This window comes from Arachis hypogaea, chromosome 17 (assembly GCF_003086295.3).
Source record: "Arachis hypogaea cultivar Tifrunner chromosome 17, arahy.Tifrunner.gnm2.J5K5, whole genome shotgun sequence".
Taxonomy (NCBI): Eukaryota; Viridiplantae; Streptophyta; class Magnoliopsida; order Fabales; family Fabaceae; genus Arachis; species Arachis hypogaea.
In genome coordinates, this window is record NC_092052.1 from 26,048,824 (window position 1) to 26,071,176 (window position 22,353).

Sequence of the window (22,353 nt, forward strand, 5' to 3'; positions counted from 1 at the left end):
TTTCTTGTTCGATATCGGCATGTCCTTTGTACCCGTTTAATTTGCTTGGAATCTTCTTCATGATGTGCCAAATGCACCAGCGGTGAACTGTTGTTGGCATACAGGCCTCTAAAGCCCTTTTCATGGATGCGCACTGATCGGTGAGAAACCCTTTCGGAGCGTTTCCTCCCATGCAACGAAGCCAGCTTTGAAATAACCATTTGAATGATTCAATTTCTTCGTTCTTCATCAAAGAGCATCCGAGAAGTGTTGATTGACCGTGGTGATTCACCCCGACAAAAGAACCACAGACCAAATTATACCTGAAACAAATTACCATGGTCCAGAATGCAAAATCATTAGCTACACCCTAACAAATGCTTCGCATACACCCAATGAAACAGCCAATATACACCTCTACTGCGGATTCGTAAAAATAAATTAATTTGGCATCATAAACAGGGACAGTTTGTTACCTGTTTGTATTGTAGGTGGTGTCGAATGAAATGACGTCTCCGAAATACTCAAAGGCGGCTCTGCTTCTTGCATCGGCCCAAAAAGCCAGCTTAATCGATTGATCCTCTTCGAGTTGGAGCTCAAAAAAGAAATTCGGATTCTTCTCTTTCATTCTTAACAAATATTTCCCGAATTCCTTTGCATCTTCTTGTTCGGAAACATTCCGCACTTCCCTGGTAATGTAATTCCTCACGTCCTTTTCGATAAAATTTAACTCGCGGTGACCCCCGGCAGCCGCAACAAATGATTGGTAGGTTTTGCTTGGTCTGATACCGGCCTCCTCGTTATTCTCTATCGTACGACGAATGGACATGCTTAGTTCCTTGTGCTGTTTGAGCATCTCTGCTTTGCTTGGACAGCAGGGGTGTGAATGATCCAGCACAACCTTTGAAATGATCCAAGCACCGACATCCTTCAATGTGTATATATAAATTCTTGCAGGACAGTTTAGACCAGCTGTTGGATTGGTCTTCTCGGTCGGAGATATTTTAGATTTCCATTTTCCCTCTCTGTTACATGTAATCAGTTGGTTCTTAATCTCGTTTCCCTTCCTATTTGTGCACCGAACTCTTGTAGAGAAACCTGCAGCCTTGGCGTAGTTCCTGTAAAATTTTCCAGCATCTTCAAGGGTGGTAAAGGTCATTCCGACCTTTGGAACAAGCTCGTCATCAACAACTGAGAGAGGCTGCAAAATACACCGTGTCAGAACTGTAAATACACCCATAGATATGATTCAAATACACCCAATCATGTCTAATACGATACACCCGAACCGCAACAACTCAACTACAGAATGACTTTTAAAGCCATAAACTGTAAATACACAGCCTGCAGATATACACCATCTCAAAAACTAAAAACACACCTAATCATGTCTGTTATAATACACCTGAACAACAACAAGTCAATTAAAATAACAAAAAACCAGTAAAGTGTAGATACACCCACACTTCTAGCTAAAATACACCCAAACAAGAATTGATCTACACCCGAGCGTCTGCTACAAATTCCAGGTAATTAATCACAACTAATACATTGAATCGACAGATTCAGGTAAACGTGTTACTTTCACAGTCAATGTTCAGCAATTTTTCAACTACACAATGCTATACAAATTACTGAAAGAAAATTCATACTAATCCTATGTAAATCAAATCTTAGGGACTTCGTTAGATTCTGACTCATAATCCACTTTGCCTGCATTCAACTGACAATCTGAGGTTGAATGATCCATTATCTTCAAAACGAGATCAAACTTTGATTTCGGAAAACAACAAATCAAAAATAGAAAACGAAGCTCGAGTTGCAGAGAGAGACAAAGGTAACCTAAACGAAGAAGATGCTAGTGAGAAAAGGAGAAGAAAAGAACAATGGAGAAGAAGGAGGGAAGACGCGGGAGAAGAAGAATAACGAAATCTCAAAATAACGAAAACGAAAAGGGAAAGAAATATTTTAAATCTGGTAGTTAGATATACACGCGATGTTATATAGCGCGTGTAATCAACGTACCTGAAGCAGCGCATATTTTGATTTTATTGTTTAATGAACTTGTAAAGCATACAAGCCATTAGGGCTTGTATGCAGAGCTTTTCCGATATATATAATTGTAAAAGAAATATTTATAATTGAAAGTGTACTTTTACATGAAATACGATCACGTATTTCTATTTATGGTGACTTCTATTTATAGCTCTAATCTCGTAATTTATATTTATAGATTATTACAACAAGAAAGTACTTGAGAAAGGAAAACTTGAAAAGGACAGAACAGGAGGAGAATGATTATTTAACAGTGTACTTAAAGATTTTCTTATTTTAAAAAGGATATATTTAATTATTTATATGAATCATTCATACATAGATAGATATGAGATCTTCTCCATCGATGCATCCAACAGCTAAATACAAGAATTACTTAGAAGTACTATTTTGGTCGTTTTTTTTTTTTTGAAAATTAAAATCGTCTTTAATATTTTTTTAAATAACGTTAACGTTAATTTTAAAATCATCATTTTTATTCTATTTTTTTTTTCATAAAGACAAACTTTTTCTTTCGTTTCTTTTTTTTTATTCCTACAAAACTCTTTATCCATTTTTTGTCACTCACAACATAACCAAAAAAAAAAAAAAACTCACCAGGATAGTTATGTGAAGTTTTAACATAGATTCTTTATTATTAGACCTGCATTGGTGTTAACTGTGAGTAATTTCTTTTGTTACGTTATGAATCATGAAAGATGAATGAAATGTTTTGCAAAATTGAGAAAATAAAAAATAAAAGAATAATTTTGCCTTAAGAAAATGTTGGAGACTAAAAATATGATTTTAAAACTAAAATTAATGTTAAGAATGATTTTGAACAAAGAAAAAAAAAATTAAGAACCATTTCAATTTTTATAAAAACTATAAAAACCAAAATAGTAGTAAACTCAAAAGATAATAAGGTAGTGTTTAGTGGGAGGGGAGGATTAAGACCGACTATCGTGGGATATAAAATTTTAATTCCTTCAATATCTCTAAAAAGTAAAAATACAAAAGACTGAAATATTTTTATTTTATATTCATATTTATCTTGAACTAAACAAGATATTAAAATATAATTCAGTGTTATACACCTTATACCAAACATATTAAAGAGATTTAATTTACTCTCCATCTCATAGTCTTAATCTCCCAATTTATATTTCTCAATTTCAAAGTCTCTCTTTCAAACGCAGTGTAAGTGAACTAGTTGGACTTTCTATGCCAAATAATCAAATTCTTAAGCAAAGTTTGTTCATATCTTGCTTCCATATACAAAGGCTCAGAATTAATGTGTGTCCTCTCCAACATAGAGCTTTATGTTTCACTATACATTCAAGAGGAATTAAGGATAAAAGAGTATATACAACAAGAAATAAACTGAAATGGAGAGTAATCCATCTTTTGATGTTACTTTAATTTATACGGATTGGGACATGTAACCACATTACTCACAATATATACAACATTTATTACTACATATCTTAATTTTAGTTGGATCCAAATACATTAATTTAATAATACATATTGTAAATTGACACTAACATAGTAACACTAAAAAAAAAAAAAAAAACTAAATATTATAATAAATTACAACTTTAAATGCTTAATTATTTGTAGGAGTGAAGTGTAAGTTCCAAAGGCAGCAATTGCAGTACCTACAAAGAAAATAGAGTAGTTGATGATCATTTCACACCCTAACTTCTTGTATGTTCCAGAAATCTTCAAGTAACAAACACTTGGCACTAGGAATGAAGCCGAGACACTTAGTAATGCACCCACGAGAGACATAAGGTATCCAAAAAATGGAACAGTGAGTGCAACAACCACAGTAGAAATGAGAAGGATGCTACTAACAACAACATGTGTGAGCTTGTGCCTTTTGTTGTAGTGATTTGGAAGCACGCTTTTTACGGCATCCACAATTGGCCTTAGCATCAGAGCATATTTGGTTATGGGGTTAACCAAAGTTGTGTATATTGCCACTTTTGAACTGAGCTTTTCTTTTGGAAGGTTCAGAGTTATTTCTGATTCAACCTCTGATCCAAACATTAAGTATCCCAAAACTGCTGTTGCTGCATATACTAAAGTGCACAATGTGAAGCACACCAGCAAAACCTGTAACAGAAGGTCAATTATAGTGTCAAGATGTAAATTCATACCAAAAATATAGATATTCATGTTAAACTATAAAATCATTATCTATCAGTACTAGTAACACTTTTGATACCACACATCTAACTGTTTTCAACCACAGTAATATGGAAATGTTTGGTAATCAAAGAAAATTAGTCAAAAACAGCCGCAACTTGCCTTATTTAACATTCATTTATTGTTGCGACAATTAATAAAATGCTAAATAAAACAAGTTCTGACTGTTTTTTTTTTGTCTCCCTAATATTATCACAGAAATATATATATATATATATATATATACTCTGTTTCCTTTAATTAAATTCTAATTAACAGCGAGTTAAGCAATGAATTACCGGTTAAAAACAAAAAAAATTTCTTACATTAGAAAATTGATGCTTGTTCTTCATGGAAGTGTAGAGACTTGGAAAGACAGGGTGAGAACTGTAACAAAATGCATACAAGCTAACTGCAGCAGGAACTCCCTTCCAATTAAAGAGTACTCCTTTGCTATGAAGTTTTGTTCCATCAATTGTACCATTCCACAACAACGAACATAGAAATATAATTGATGCTAAGGCCCCAGTTGCTGACACATATGATAGAAGTTTACCTAGATCTTCTAACCATACCGTTGGGAGAATAATCAGTGCTGAAAGTAGAACAAAGAATTGTGTTCCAGTAATTCTCAATCCTCCAATATCCACATGAAAATGAGATATTAATTTGTTCAAGTTATCTCCTTCAAGAATCAAGTACCCTGTTATGACCAAATAAAGTTCACAATTCATTGCAATGTTTACAAGTAACCTTCCTTTGTCTCCAAATGCTCTTTGACCAATATCTGGAAGAGATTCAATAGTGGAATCTTTGTCCATGCATCTTTTGATTAATAAGCCTGTGTAGCATGCTGCTATGGATATCATGAACAGAAAAACTATGCTTAACCAACCTCCTGAGGCTAATGCAAATGGTATAGACACTATACCAATTCCTGAAGTACAACAAGTGAAAGGGTTAAATACTTAAATTATAGAAATTTGTGACTTGCATCATAATTTACAGATTTTAGATAACACAAAATAATATAATTATGCTATACAGACCTCAAAAATCAATACCATATAAAGATATGTATTTAGTATTTATATAAAATATTTTGATTAGACACCAAAAAAATATATAAAAAATTGATCATGCTATTATAAAAAAATTTAATTATTCTGCTATGTCTAGTTTTATTATTCTGATGATTGATTATTTGTTAAAAAGTTATGTGCAAAACATATTATATATACAAATAATATATAAACAATTTCTTTGATTTCATTCCAAATAATTTCTGCTGAGTTCATCAGTTATATATTTTTATAATTCAATCATTAAAGTGCAGAGGATGTAAATTTTAGGAAAATAAAATGCAATCATTAATCGTTTTTATAGATATTTTCAAACATAAAAGTTGCTTTTGCATTTTATGTTAAAATTAAATTTTAAAGCAATTATTGGCCTACCACCAGCAGCCGGGATGGTTGGATCATTGTCCCCGGCCGCTCCCCTCTTCAAAAAATATATAAAACTAGTCAAAAAAAAAAAAAAAAGAAAAGTTTTACATCGATATCAATAATATTATTTAATTTGGCCACTCCAAAAGAAAAAAGGCAACGAAAAAAATATCTCTTTAATTTTTTTTAATTTTTTTTTGGACACATAAAAAGATGTGTATATCTACGAAATATGATATGATACGCCACATACAAACATACTAATTTTAGTTTTTTTATATGAAACAAAGACATAATATATATATAAAATATTTTTAAAAAAATTATAATAATTTTTTAATATTTTTTTGATATTAAAATACAAACTCATGTTATTAAAATACCAACATCACATATAAGTATTTTTAATCACGCTTTATCGATAAATCTCACAAAAGACTCATGCGTCAGAAATGTCAAAAAAGACTCAAACAATTTAAGCAACATCTTAAAATTTGAAAGATAGAAAAAGAAAATATTTTTTATATTTCCATCTATTATTTTCAACAACTTTATGCGTGAGTTGAGACAAAGTATTAATTCACATAAAGTGATCATTAAAAAGAGTGTTTCTTTTTCGTGAACTCCGGGGCTGTAGGCCTGTAGCTTCACCTTCCGTATCTTACTATCTTTCTTCAAATAATAATAATAGAGAAGTGCTAGGGATAGTAATTTTTGTGATTTGTAGCCATCAATGATAATTTTAATGGTGTGAGATTGATGTGAGATTTCATCCGGTTCACTTTTTTTTACTGGTTATATGCTGGCCAGAATTTGAAAAAAGTTGCTGGCCTAAACTTTTCCATAATAATAATAATAAAAATGAGGAGTGGTAGAGCCGTAAATTTTATGATATGTAGTCATCAGATAATTATTAATATTGTTTTTAATAGTGTAAAATTATATTTAATTGTATGAGATTATTCATTTTTTTTAATTGATTAAATACTAACCAAATTTTAATAAAATTACTGGTCCTCTAAACTTTGCCAATAATAATAATAATAATAATAATTAAATCAATCCTATATCATCACTTTTTTTGCACATATATGTTCAGTGATATTAAGTAGAAGTTCTCAATTTTTAGATTTTTCTATTAAAGTTTTTAAATTTGTTTTAAAAGAAAGAAGAAATAAAAAGTAGGTGTTTAATGTCTACGAATAAACATATAAAATTTTTGAAATAGTTAATAGGTATATGTTAGTGAATATAAATTCCTCAAGTTGCAAACAGAATCCTTGAGTGAGTTTAGATATGATAGCCACCATAAACTAGATTACATATATGTGAGATGCATGCAGATCTCAAGTGCTCCCATATGCCATAGGATATACTAATTTGGAAACTTTTAATTAGAATATATAATCCATTCTCTTCAGCTCTATATAATAACTAAGAAAAGAAAGCATAAGTATATAGTTGCTGAATAAATTTTGAATTTGACTTTAAAGTCTCACTAAAAATAATGAAACACTCTATATTGAAGGTTAATTTTAGTTTTACTAGGAAGAAAATGAGAAAAAGAAAGTGGAATAACAAACCTGAAATGCCATTAACCCCATGGAAACAGGTTTTGGCAAAAGATGAGGTTCCACCATTGGTGGTAGAAGGGGACATTGTTGTGCTAGTAGACAGAGCTGCTTCCATGTTTGTTATGTGAATACGAAGAGGGTTTACAGTTAGAGGCAGGCCCCAATGTAATGATGTCACAACACTCGCCATAGTGTGTGATATTTAAAGGCATCTTAGGAAGCTCCTAGCATGCATTAATTAATATTATTTATTTATTTTTTATTTTTATTTTTTTTATGATATTCTAACTTTTTACTTTTTCAAAGTGCATGCTGATATAACAGTCACTGCCTAGCTAGCTAACTCCACAAGATTCATGCAAAAATTCAATTTATATATAATATATTTTCTACGATCCCGATTATTTTCTTGTAACACTTATTATTAGTTGGCTCATTTTCTTTCGTTAGGATGAATTGTAGGACTTACATTGACCACAATTCAGCGCAGTATGAGACAAGATTATTTATACTTGGTGGGTGTTAGTTATGGATTTTGCTGTGAACTGTGAACCACACAATCCAATATATGATCTTGTTCGACCTTAAACATCTCATTCACATTAATTATATTATGATTTATGATATATATAGTTAACTCTTTTAGGGGAAATTTCATTTTATTTTTTTAATTCACGGCACTTAAATCCAAACCCTTTTTCTTAAAGGGATAAAACATATGTCACTTGAACCAACTCTAATTGGTAATTAGTTATAGATTTAATATTTATGAATAATTATTGTTTAAAAAATATATATTATTGAACATTCAATTATGCATTTTTAGTTTTTTTATACAAACAAAAGTAATTATATTTTACACCAATAATATTCAAAAGTCATTGAAAAAAGAATAAATTTGATTGGGTAAAAGTAATATTATATATATATCAAAATTAAATTCAATACGTATTCTCTCATGTCTTTAACTTAATCGGTCCCGCTACGTTACCAACAGCATATCTGCCAATTTCTGCCAACTCTTATTTATAACTGTGTTTTATAGAAGTGTCTTTGTGGATGTGTCTAATAAAAATATCTTTTTTATGATTGTGTTTAATAGAAGTGTCTTTATAAATATATTTTCTGGATGTATCTCTTTATATATGTATTTAAAATATAATAATTAATTATTATTGACAATAAATTGGCAGATAATATATTGGTACCCTATATTTTTCCTTAACTTAATTGTAACCCTTAAATTAAACTCGTAGAACAAGTATAAAGTAAACTTGCATAAGAATATAGTCCTTTATTTTTCTTTTTTGGTAATAAGAATATAGTCCTTTATTAACTGGATGATGACAGGTGGAATCTAATTTTTATTTGGGGACACATGTACAGATCAAGAATCTAATTTATCTTAGAGAGAGCATTTATTCTTCTTCCTTTGTTTGGATCGAAGCGGCTTCGTGCCTATAAAATTTCTTTCTTGTTTTTGGAAAGTGAATACATATAACACTATTTTTTATTGTTAAATCAACTATAAACTGCTAAAAAATTGTTAGAGAAGATTCATATGTTGACAAAAAAATAATAATTTTAAAATATCAAAATGATAAAAAAAAATGTAAACATTGACATAAATAATAAAAGTTGAGATGGCAAATTAAATGTGAATATATACTTATATTATATAGTAAAATCTACATTCAATAATTTTGTCAACTTTTAAATTTTTTAAAATAATTCTTTTTCTTTTAATATTTTAAAATTATTTTAGTTAACATCTTAAATCTTTTGGCTTTATTAGTTTTTGTTTAACGAAAATGCTCCTTGTATACTAAAAACTAGCTACAAAATTAACTACTATATATTATTTATATAATTTTTATATTATACATATTAGTTTATGTATTTTTTTAATTAAATAATTTGTTAACAAAATAAATAATTTTTTATAATAAAATAATTAAATATACAATAAATAAATAATCAAACTTATTTATAGAATAGTATATTTAAAAAAATTAAATAATAAATACATATTTCTATATATAATAATTAATTAATAATTAATTTTTTGTGTACACGTTATTTTAATTAGTTATTTCAAGTTTCTGTCTCACATGTAAAACAACTGCTAGGAGGGTACTTTATTTTGACCCAAAACATTATTATTTAATGATTCATGTAGAATAATTGATGATGAAAAAGAATTATAATCCTATAAATCTCAAATGTCCCAACATAATTATTTTTTATTACATTGATTGGTTCTGTCTGCGGAAAAAGAATTCTTCTACATTAATTTATTCATAGGCTTACCTTTCTTGTTTTTTGTTGTCGATATATGGTTATAAGTTATAACATATTAAAATCTCAGACAAAAGAGGAATAAATGGATTATGAGATTAATAAATTTACATACTTCTACATTTCTGATATTAAAGCGACAAAAATTTTCAAAGTATAAAGAACTAAAACAACCTTTTATTTGTTTATTATTCTTTTTTTTCTTTAAGTTTGACATGCGAAAAAAATATCAAATAATAATATGGATAAGGGTTAAGTACGATTTTAATTTTAAGGTTTAGATCAAATTTTTTTTTATTTTGAATCTTTTTTTTTTATATAAAATCGTCCTTAAAGTTTAACTTGATTTTAAAATCGTCCTTATCTTAGGGATCAAAATCGTACGAAAGTGGCGGTAGAAACGAAGGCAGAGGTGGATCGTGGACAGTTTCTTCTTCTTCTTCCTTTTTCTCTTCTTCTTCTTCTCTTCTCCCTTTGTAGGAGTAAAAACATTCTCTTTCTCTTATTTTTTTCTTTTATAATTTTTTATTATGAGTAATTTGATCTAAAATTTTAATATTTAAATAAAAAGGACAATTTTAAATTTTGGTTTTAAATCTTAGAGACGATTTTATATAAAAAAAAATTAAAAATAAAAAAAATTTAACTTAAAACTTAGGAACCAAAATCATACTTAACCAAGTAAATAACTACTATTCTGAATTCTTACGCTACATATATACATCCAAGTAATATTATTACACTACACAATAACATATTCAGAAATTTTAAGTGGTAAAGGTAAATATGTAGTATATAAAAATAATAATAAAAAAATCATATCAAAACATATAAAAATATTAAATATTAAATAATTTTTATTTATTTATTATTAATATTAATATATTAATTATGAGTAATAACGTAGTTATTAATTTAATTTTTTTATAAATTAAATACATAATAATAATAATAATAATAATAATAATAATAATAATAATAATAATAAATTTGAATAAAAAAATAAGGATATAAACTTCAATTAAATAAATTCATTAATTTATAATGTTATGGTAATGTTTTGTTTTTTATTAATTTAATTTAATATATATTTTTATCTTATATTTTTAGATATAAATTAGAGTTTAATTTTAATATATTAACGGTGTAAAATATTTTATACAATTGTTTAATTACATATTTTTTTAGATGATCATTCACATAATTAATATAAAAAGTAGTTATTTTTTATAATATTATTAATTCAATTTTTTATAAATTAAATACATAATAATAATAATAAAAAAGTTGAGTAAAAAAATTAAGGATATAAACTTCAGTTAAATAAATTTATTAATTTAAAATGCTACGGTAATGTTTTGTTTTTATTAATTTAATTTAATATATATTTTTATCTTATATTTTTAGATACAAATTAGAGTTTAATTTTAATGTATTAACGGTGTAAAATATTTTATACAATTCTTCAATTATATCTATTTTTTTGGGATGATTATTCACATGATCAATGTAAAGGGTAGTTATTTTTTTTATGACATGGCATTTCATAAGACGGTATTTGTTTTTGAGAACATAACAAGATAAGACAAGACATTGAGAACAAGATACAATTGATAGAGACATAAAATTTAGTGTTCTTGTATTCTGTTTGATAATAAACTAGAACAAATTATGAAAATTCAATTTATTCTTATTTTTTCCATTTAAAAAATTTGAGAAAAAAATATAATAATAAAAAAATAATTATGAAAATTTAACAAAAATAATTAAAGAAAAAATAAAAAAATAAATTGCATCTCTTGTTAGTGTCACTGCATTTTTCCTGTTAGAATAGATATAAAATATACTAATTCAGTATCTCTGTGTTAGAATAGATATAAAATATACTAATTCAGTATCTCTGAACATAATGTTTCTGTTTATATCTCATTTGTCAAACACAACTTTGTATCTCTGAATTTCTGTCTTAATGTTCCGTCCCTGTAAACAAACACAACCTAATTAAATGCACATGAAAATTTATTGTACACTGATAATATGTATCAAAATTTTATTCTAAAAATTAAAATATATATAAAATAAAAAAATTAGCTAATTTGTACTCTAAAAACATATATTAAAAGTATAATAATAGAAAGCTTTTGAATTTTTAATATATTTAATACGTTAAAAATATAAAAACATAATTTTTTAATATTTTTTTTCAAAATTTTTATGGTATTTTTAAAATATATCTTTATGGTATAAGTTAACAAAATTTTGAAATATTTTGACACAAAATTTAGTAAGTCATTTTTTTAATATGGGAGCAAATTTAATTTTTTAATAGGGAGACATATATATTTGTACATGTACTTTCATACATTTTTTAAAATGTTAGTAAGGGCAGTATCCTCACAAAGTAATAGGTGACAAGTAAAGAATTAATTCATTAAGGATTCGAACTTCGTTTAAGGATTTGTCGCTAGCCAATAAATTACTGTATACACAAGACGTGATTCGAGTAAATTAATCACTTGTTTAAGCAGATGAGTGAATTACTCACTCGACTAACTCAAGTTGATTAATTACCATACCACATTGACTTAAACTCTTAAGGTAATAACTCTATAAAATTATTCTACATATTAAAAATAAAAAATTTTGATGACATGGATAGAAAAATCATAAAGTTTTAGGAAGAGATCAAGAAGATAGACGACATGGTAAGTAATGGGGTATATGATGGAACGTTAGAGGCAAGAAGAAAGGCTTTATTAACTTGCTGTAAGAAATGGTATGTAAGGAAAGAGTTGCACTAGAAATAGATGTCACGATTTAGGCATGCGAAGGACATGGTCAAAAATAGCAGATACTTCCATAACATAGCTTCAACAAGAAGGAGGAATAACATGATTGATGCACTGGTAATTAATAGAAGATTGATAAGAAATCAAGTTAGAATAAAGATTGTTATCAGAGAGTTTTATAAGAAATTGTATCATCAAGAGGAGACTCTTATGGTGGGTTTTAGGGATGGTCTGGTGGAGAAGATAGCTAAAGAGGATTCTTTGGCTTTAGAGGTGATGCCATCGGTTGAAGAGATTAGAGAGGTAGTGTGGGACTGTGAATCATCTAAGGCACCAGAAAGTAATGGGTACAACATGAATTTTATTAAGAAATGCTGGGACGAGATTGGGACTGAGTTCACGGCAGCTGTGATAGGGTTCTTTCAAATATCCAGGTTATCGGTAGATACTAGCTAGCTAATGTCACATGGGTTGTGTTGACACCCAAGTTCATTAGGGCTAAGGAGATCAAAGACCTACGACCGATCAGTATGGTTGGATGTGTATAAGGTGATTTCGAAGGTGAAGGAGGATGAGATCAGTGATGCCTAGATGAAGACTCAAAGTGAATTTGTCAAGAGTCAACAAATACTTGATGGGGCACTTATTGCGTGTGAAACTGTACATTGGCTCAAATGAGAAAAAAAGAAGCGATAATAATCAAGTTAGATTTTCAAAAGGCATACGGTAGAGTCAAGTGAAGCTTTTTGTGGATATTGTATTGCAGAAGATGAGGTTTGAGAGAAGATGGAGGGAGTGGATTATGGAGTGTATCAGAACAACTTTTATGTCGGTGTTGATAAATAGTTCACCAACGAAGCATTCAAGATGGAAAGTGGTTTGAAGCAAAGTGATCAATTATCTCCTTTCTTGTTTGTATTTGTTCTAGATGTCCTACATAGAATGGTTGGATAGACAGTTAGAAACGGACGTATATCACCTCTATTAGTTTCTTCAATTTGCAGATGACACTGTATTATTTTGTCCGCCAGAGGAGGAGACTATTAAGAACTACAAGAGGATTCTGTGCTGCTTTGAGTTAATATCGGGGTTAAGTATTAATTTTGACAAATCCAGTCTCATCCCAATCAATTGTGATCAATAGTAGGTATGAAGTATGTGCAACTTGTTGGGGTGTAAGGAAGCTACTCTTTCGGTCAGATACCTTGGAATCTTATTAGGAGTTAATCCGAGGTTGGTCAAAAATTGAAAGCCAATAATAGATAAAGTGAAAGAAAAGCTCAGCTTATGAAAATCTAAGGTGCTCAACAAAGTGAAAAATTTGGTCCTCATCAAAACAGTATTGAATAGCTTGCCGGTATATTATTTAAGCTTATATAAATTGCCAAAGGCTGTTGTTGAGAAATTGATTTCATTCAGAGAAGATTCTTCTAGAGAAAGGAGGATGGTAGGAATGGTATAGCTTTAGTTAGATGGGAAGTGGTTCAAGCTCCAAAGAAGTTAGGTAGTTTAGGAGTCGAAGATACGATGGTTCGTGACACAACACTTTTGTTTAAGTGGTGGTGGAGGTTTTCAAAGGAGGAGTGTCCGTTGTGAAAAAATATGGTATGTTCTTACAATAACTTCAATCCTAATGACCTATTATCCACCTAGACATTACCTACTAGAGAGAGACTATGAAAGGATATTTATCAACTACAGATTAAGGAGGAACATGTAAGAGACAAGATGATAACTGGGTTGCCCATGGAGGTTGGTGATGGTAGAAGAACTTCATTCTGAGAGGATGTCTGGCTAAATGGTAGTTTTCTAAAGGAAAGGTTTCCAAGGTTCTTCTCAGTTTTAACCCAAAAAGGATCTGTCATAGGGGTTTTGTGGGTTCTGGGATGGGTTAGAATGGATTTGGAACTTTCAATGGAGGTGAAAACTATTCCAACGGGAGTTAGAAGTAGTGAATCAATTACATGACACTTTGAGGCCGGTTAAACTAGCTATTGACAGAGAGGACAGAGTTGTGGAAAAGTTTGATAGGCAAGGTGTATTTTCTACTAATTCATTTGTGTAGGTGTTGCATGTGGAAACGCTTGCGGAGGATGTGACAAGTTACAATTTCACTATGACTATTTGAAAAGGCTTAGTTCCTTCAAGAGTGGAGCTGTTTGTCTAATTTGTTTTGATAGGCAGGGTGAATACTAAGAAAAGTCGCCTTGGGATTGTTAATTCGGAAGATAGTGTGTGTATATTATGTAATAAGGATGTTGAATATGTTCACCATTTGTTTCTTGACTGTGAATTTACTTGGCATGTGTGGTGTACATAGTTATCTAAATTTGGCAGTCTATCATCCTTTTCCAATACTTTAAAGGAACATTTTTAAAGCTGAACAGGTACAACAATTGGGAAGGAGGAGCGCAAGAAGTGGGTGATATGTTTTTTTGCAGTATTGTAGAACATCTAGTTGGAAATGAATAGGAGGATTTTTTAAATAAAGAAAAATGTGTAGAAGAAACCATCAACATGTCGTTTCTTAGTTTCAAGAAGTAAAGGTGTGATAAGAATTCCTTTTGTTGTTGATGGCAATGTCGGAGATGACAATGGAATAAGTTTTGTCTTGCTAGGTGGTTTCCATTAATGTTGGTTTATTTGTGATATGGCTGTTACAAAATCAAACGTTATAACTCGGTTCTCAGGCATTATAGCTCGGATAGAGCGTTATAACTCGGCCTCACATTATGACTTGCTCCAACAATTATAATTTGGCTTCATACATAAAACAAACATCATAACGTCCTGATATGATATCAATCTTCTTCAATGCAAATAAATTCTGAAAATGCAACTGTCAAAAGTGACCTCGCATATAAAGAAGGTAAGACGTTCTTATCAATGTAGTATTTTTCAGAATATATTGAATTGACTTAAGCATCGGAGTGCCTTTTGCAGGTGCTCCCCCCCCCATTTGTTCTCTCTACATCAAGGCATATATGGACAAAAAGTTCGGAAACTCAAACAACAAGCTCAAACTCAAGAAAGAAAGCTCGGAGTCGACTGTCGAAGTAGATGAGCCATACCTAGTCCAGCCACGCAAGAACAGTTGGCACCCACCGTAGGGCCTCGAAGTAAAAGAACCCTTTCTTCTTACAAGGCCCAAAACTCTCCTTCGCAATCATGGCTGACTTGTCTCCTCCCACACCATCCTTCGGATGGTAATGGAATTACAACAGGCAGAGAAAAATCGACGAATGTCAAATTAAATAGCTGAGCTAACCAATGCTCGGATTGAGCATAATAACAATAATGACGAACGAGTTGAAGATGAAGAGCATAACTCTGATCCAACACATGTCTCCGAAACTCAGTCGCATGAAGAAGGTCGGCGAGCCGATGAAGAAAATGAGCTCGACAATGCTGTTGGACCATTTACTACTAATATCATAAACTTCCAAATGCCTAGGAAGTTCATTTTGCCAACAATCCTAACCCCTTACGATGAGTTAGATAACCCCAAGAAGCATATCGAAAAATTCCGATCTATAATGATAGTAAACGGTGCTTCTGACCCTGTTTTATGTCATTGTTTTCCTACTTTTTAGACGGTCCTGCACTTGATTGGTTTTTTTCTTTGCCTGTAGATTCTGTTTCTCATTTTCAGGAACTCGCAAAACTTTGTGAAGATCACTTTGTTGCTTCTTTCATCTATCTACATGATTCTGATTACTTGAACACAATCAAATAAGGTCATAACGAGAACCTGAAGGACTATATCACTCGTTTTACAAAGGTAGCCATCACCATACCACATCTTCATCCGGAAGTGCATCTACATGCCATCAAGAGTGGACTCCGACCAGAAAAATTTCAAGAAGCAATTACCATTGCCAAGCCAAAAACACTCGCCGAGTTTCGTGAGAAGGCTAAAGGTCAAATGGAGATTGAAGAGCTCCGCCAAGCTCGGAAGTCAAAAAAGTCTCACCTTAACAAAGACTAGGATAAACCTCGGGACAGCAAGAAGTCCTTGAAGCTGACTCCCCGTTATGACTCGTATACTCAGTTCAACATAAAAAGGGAAGACATCGTTAAAGAGATCCTATATTTAAAGCTCATCATACCACCCCGGAAGGCCGACAATTACCTAGAACCGAAGAACGTGGATAAATCCAAATATTGCACTTTTCACCAAAAATATGGACACACTACTTATGAGTATGTGATTGCCAAAGATCTGTTAGAGCGATTAGCTCGACAGGGCCATTTAGACAAATATATCAATGGGCACTACAGAATCCTGCCACATCCTCTGTTAACCACACTTCCATAGGGCAACACTCCCGAGATCAAGAATAAACAACTTATAATTACCCTGACCAACCACGAGGAATTATTAACTATATTCTGGAGGTTTTGTAGGTGGGAGAGCAACAAGCTCGGCTCGAAAAGTGTACATACCGAGCTATGCTCTCAGTAGAAGGGACTTTGAATGAGGCCCACACATATCCCCATTTTTCATAGATGACATTCCAAGCATCTGATTTCAACACAAACACTACAAATCTGGATGACCCGATTGTGATTTCTGTCCAGCTGGGAGACCTTTTGGTACGCAAAGTGTTGCTAGATTCTGGAAGCAGTGTCGATGTTCTATTCTATTCTATATTCCAGAAAATGAAGCTGAGCAATAACATCCTCCAGCTCTCCACTGGAGACTTAGTCAGATTCTCAGGTGAACGTATCTCGGTATTGGGATCTGTGTGGTTATAAACCACAGTGGGTGAACCTCCCTTATCTAAGTTTTACGACATGTGCATCGATTTTTCCGATCTCAACAAAGCATGACCAAAGGATGCTTGTCCCTTACCATCTATTGATTATTTAGTTGATAATGCTTCAGGTTATAAAATCTTAAGCTTCATGGACGCATATTCTGGCTACAACCAGATTTTAATGCATCCCTCTTATCAAAATAAAATTGTCTTTATTACTGACTATGGTAATTATAGTTATAAGATTATGCCTTTTGGCCTTAAAAACGCAGGGGCAACATATCAGCCTCTTATGGACAAAGTGTTCGCAAAACAAATCGGCATAAACATGGAAGTCTATGTCGACGATATGGTTGCAAAAACAAAGCTCGTCAAAAATAATGTAGATGACCTTATGGAAATCTTCAGTCAAATTAGACGCTACAATATGTGACTCAGCCCCGAAAATTGTGCCTTCGGAGTATAGGGAGGCAAATTTTTAGGGTTTTTGCTTACAAACCGAGGAATAAAAGCCAATCCTAAGAAATGTCGAGTCGTGCTAGACATGATAAGTCCAAAGACAATTAAGGAAGTCCAACGGTTAACAGGGAGACTTGCTGCCTTATCTAGATTTTTACCATACTTAGCATCTAAATCTTCTTGTTTTTTTCAAACTTTGAAAAAGGAAAACAATTTTACCTGGACTGACAAATGTGAAAAAGCTCTTTCAGATCTAAAGCATGTTCTTTCAAAACCCCCAATTTTACAAAAACCTATTTAGGGAAAAGAGCTATATCTTTACCTATCAGTTACTGACTGGGCTATAAGCTCTGTTAGTGTTACAGAAAGAGGAAAAGAGCAGCGACCAATTTATTTCATAAGCAAATCACTATAGAATGCCGAATTTCGCTATTCGAAGATAGAGAAGCTAGCTCTTGCTCTGGTATTCTCAGCAAGACGTCCTCGACCGTATTTCCAAAGCCAGTCATCAATGTAAGAACTGACCAACTATTTCGGCAAGTCCTTTGTAAACCAGAACTAGATGGCTAACTTATAAAATGGTCCGTTGAACTTTCTGAATTCGATATCAGATACCAAAGCAAAGGACCGATTAAGTCGCAATACTTAGCAGATTTTGTTGCCGACGTTACAGTTCCAATATCAGAAGAACATTCAATAGAATGGGCACTTTACGTGGACAAGGCATCCAATCCTCAAGGATGTGGCGCTGGAGTCCTTCTTGAAAATAAAAACGGAATTATCCTGGAACATTCTCTACATTTTTCCTTCAAAGTAAGCAACAACTAGACAGAATATAAAGCTTTGGTTGCCGGTCTAAGGTTAGCAATAGATCTGCACATCTCAGAACTAAAGATATATTGCAACTCTTGTAACAACCGCCCTTTACCTCTTCTAGAAACAAAATTAAATTCGAAATTTGAAAATCAGTTAGGAGATGGGCTTAGAATTTTGAATTATGGATAGGAATCTAATAACCGCCCTTCTTTTTACTTTAAAATGATCCCAACCACCCTACCACCAAAAGTATATAAATAGGGGTATACCAATAGGTAGAAAATCATTCCTCTCAAATACTAATCATCCCCCTTCTCTCTCTCTTTGAAAATATTCTGTGCGCAAACACAAGAGGCAAGCTCATAGGCAATAAAGAGGCGTTAGAAAAAGAGTAGGGAATTATGTTTTTTACTTTTATGTTTGGCATGTATTATGCTCTATTATTATTTTTACCATCTATGCATGTCATCATGTTTGGCCATTTGGGTGTCTTATGGCATTATTCATCTTTTTCCTTTCCTTTATCCACATAGATCATGTTTGTCCATTATGTTATTCATGTCCTTTTAAGTCATTAGTACACGTCTTTTTACAAGCTTTGTTCAATTATTTAATATGTCCTATTTTCATTGTGAGCATTTATATGATCCTTTAATTTATACCATTATGTTATTAATATTCCTTTTGAGTCAAGAGTACATACCCTTTTATAAGATTTGTTCAATTATTTAATATGCCATATTTTCATTATGAGCATTTATATGATCCTTTAATTAATGTCATTATGTTATTAATATTCCTTTTGAGTGAAGAGTACATGCCCTTTTATAAAGCTTTGTTCAATTATTTAAATGCCCTATTTTATGTACTTTAATATGATCTTTCAATTTATGCCATTATCTCTTTAATTAGAGAGTACATGCATATTCGGTGCCATATAACTAGGGTCTCATTAATTCACATGTCCCTTTTATCATCATATTTGTCCATCTTCTTGCATGATTTTCTTCTTATATGATTTCCTTCTTATGTATGCCTAAACAACCCTATTTGTAAATTGAACCGAGGGAATGATCCTTCGGTAAAGGAAGGTGACCCCAAAGACAAGATATCGATATGATCCCTCGGTAAGGGAGGTTGATCGATCGAGATGATCCTTCGATAAGGGAAGGTGATCGCCAACACGTTCGGGATAAGAACCTTTGGTAAGAGAAGGGGACTCCTATTTTTATACCGGTTTGAGCTCAATACCTTCCATATAAGCTACAAGTTAAGAAAGAAGAAGTATAAAGGAAAGTTTGATTATAATTATATTTTTAAGGTTACTTTCTTAAGTTATGATTATATTGATGTTTCATAAGTTATTATCCTTTCTATTTGACTTGCCTATGTCAACATTACATGCTTTTCTTTTATACCTATTATGTTTTATGTTTTACAAGAAAGGTTCATAATACATGCCATGCCATATGATTTTCAAATCCCGCATGTGGGCTGGGGATAGATATGGAGGTGTTACATAGCACTTCTACTGAGACTTTTTAAGTTCTCATCCCTTTTATTTCCCATACTATCTCTAGAGAAACATGGCATGACGGATAGAGATGACGCAGCGCCCCCTGATGAGCGGATATTTTATACGCTTTTTGGCATCACTTTTATATAGTTTTAGTAATTTTTATTTAGTTTTTATTAAGTTTTTATAGGTTTTAATGTTAAAATCACATTTTTAGATTCTACTGAGTTTTTGTGTTTTTAGACAATTTCAGGTATTTTCTGGCTGAAATTGAGGAGCTGAAACAGAAGTCTGATTCAGAGACAAAGAAAGCACTACAGATGCTGTCCGAATCTGACCTGCCTGCATTCAGAAGAGCCTTTCTGGAGCTATAGAAGTCCAAATAGAGCGCTCTTAACGGCTATGTAAAGCTGACTTCCAGAGTTTTCCAGCAATGTATAATAGTTTATACTTTGCTTTGGATTAGAAGGCCCAAAATTGGTGTCCAACGCCAGCCTCCTGCCCCCTTCCAAGTGTCCAGCGTCCAAAGAGCAGAGGCCATCGTCCAAAGGCCCAGAGAGGACTCCTTAGCTGGCATCCCATGCCCAAGGAGCCTCATAGTACGTGGATCTCGTTAAAACTCAGCCCAAACACTCACCAAGTGGGCCTCAAAAGTGGATTTTAGCACTAAATAGACTATTTTACCCTTACTAGTCATCTATTTAGTATTTAAGGGATCTTATTCATATAATTCACACATAGACTTGGAGATTTTAGAACCTTTTACACCTCCCATGGAGGGAGGTCTACCATATTCACGTTTTTCTATTGTTTTTACCTTCAGTATGAGTTTATAAACCTCCTAGGTTGAGGGGAGGAGCCCTACTGAGTCCTATGAATTAATAAAAGTACTATTTCTTCTTCTTCAATCCGTGTTTGATCTATCTCTAAGATGTGTATTCCGATCTTCATCGTGATGAACATGATTATCTGACAAATTAGCTCTGTTCATCACATTAAGATGAACAGGCCTGACAAACACCCGCATCAACTTGGGTTTGTGTGAATACTTGGCCGGAAAGCACGAGCCAACAGCTATGTTTATACATCTCTCAGACGGTTAATCCACGATTTCATTGGAGACTTCTCGAGACACCAGTTCAGCCGATCTCTGGGGAGATTAGGGTCTCTGTGGTATAGGCTAGAATCTATAGAAGCAGCGTTCTCTGATCCGGAAGATTCTACCTTGTCTGTGGCGCTTTGAGTAAGATCACCAAGAGAATGATTTGCTAAGAGCTTCACCCTCCGTCAGATTGAATGACCACGGACAATGGCGTTTGACCTGTAGCAGAGGAGATCAAGGACCATTGGCGTGAATTTGATCACTTACAGCCTGCCATAGAAGAAGATCATTCACAAGCAAAGGAGACAGTAGTACTAGAGTTACTTCAGAAAGAAAAAGTAACTCCAAATCTCAATCTAATCCTATCACTTATTCCCAGCATATAATTCCTAACAGCTAACTTGTTAATAGTCAACTCCTTCTGATTTCGCCTGACTAAGACCTGCAAGACAACCATAGCTTGCTTCAAGCCACAATCCTCATGGGATTGACCCTGACTCGCTCATGTATTACTTGGACGACCCAGTACACTTGCTGGTACTACAGCTATTGTACGAAATAGTGTTGGTTTTGCATACACGCGCACCACCCCCCGAGGGTAACTTCTGAGTATGATCCCTCAAAGCATGCGTGGGTAGTTACGACCACTACTACCATGCTCCAAACTGTCTACTTAGGTCGAGATTTTGTAGAAAGAGACCCCCAACTGCCTGTCGTTACCTTCCTAGATACGAACACTTCAATACTCAAGAAACGGTCACCCGAGGTGGTATATCTCGAATCAGATTTCAAGATAGAAGGAGAGGAGTCCGACAGCCCTAACCAGGAGGAGGACCCAATGGAGGAGGATCCAGAGGAGGAGTTGACCTCTTGCGGAAGTCCAAAGGTGGAGTACGTGCCCTATTCCCCCACTTCGGCACCCCGTCGGATCTTAGTTCACCCCACACAACGGAATCAGATCTTCACCGCACGGAAAAGTGTTGGAAGAGGACTGCTAGTACCCTGATTCATGAAAGACTAAAGGGTCCTGACCAAGGATAGGATATGACACAAGGGCGGAAGTTTCTTCGACGAAATTAGTTAGGATGCATTGGTTCCTTTTCCTTTCGTCATAATTACTTTTAAGCACTTTCTTCTTTTAGAATCGTACTCATGAAAATTTTGTTGTTATTTTATTTGCTTGAACTTCTTTGAGTGTATTCAATTTTGTCTTTTTAGTACTATTCGATTGCTACCCAAAACTTCATGCGTATTTCCCTCCTTCCTTGCATAACGATTGAGTTCATTGGTTTTGTATCAAGGGTGACACCCTATCTAAGGGTCTTCAAAGATAGAATTTAACTTAGGGTGTTATAACTCTCTACTGGTTGTACAACAGGTAAATG

The 22,353-nt window shown here is 32.6% G+C and overlaps 1 protein-coding gene across 2 annotated transcripts in view; it reads right to left on the reverse strand.

The window, feature by feature from the left end:
• LOC112766678 (amino acid transporter AVT1I-like) overlaps positions 1-7,706 on the reverse strand; it is a 61,008-nt gene extending 53,302 nt beyond the window's left edge. The window contains exons 1-3 of one of the 2 annotated variants that reach the window (XM_025811171.2): positions 7,238-7,706; positions 4,533-5,143; positions 3,393-4,134 (exon numbers count right to left, since the gene is read on the reverse strand). In XM_025811171.2, coding sequence (XP_025666956.1) covers positions 3,607-4,134; positions 4,533-5,143; positions 7,238-7,418 — 1,320 coding nt within the window. In that variant the 5' untranslated portion in view covers positions 7,419-7,706 and the 3' untranslated portion in view covers positions 3,393-3,606. Of the gene's footprint in view, positions 1-3,392; positions 4,135-4,532; positions 5,144-7,237 lie in introns of those variants that run through there. The other variant, XM_072222618.1, reaches the window with a different exon arrangement.
• Positions 7,707-22,353: the final 14,647 nt, after the last annotated feature.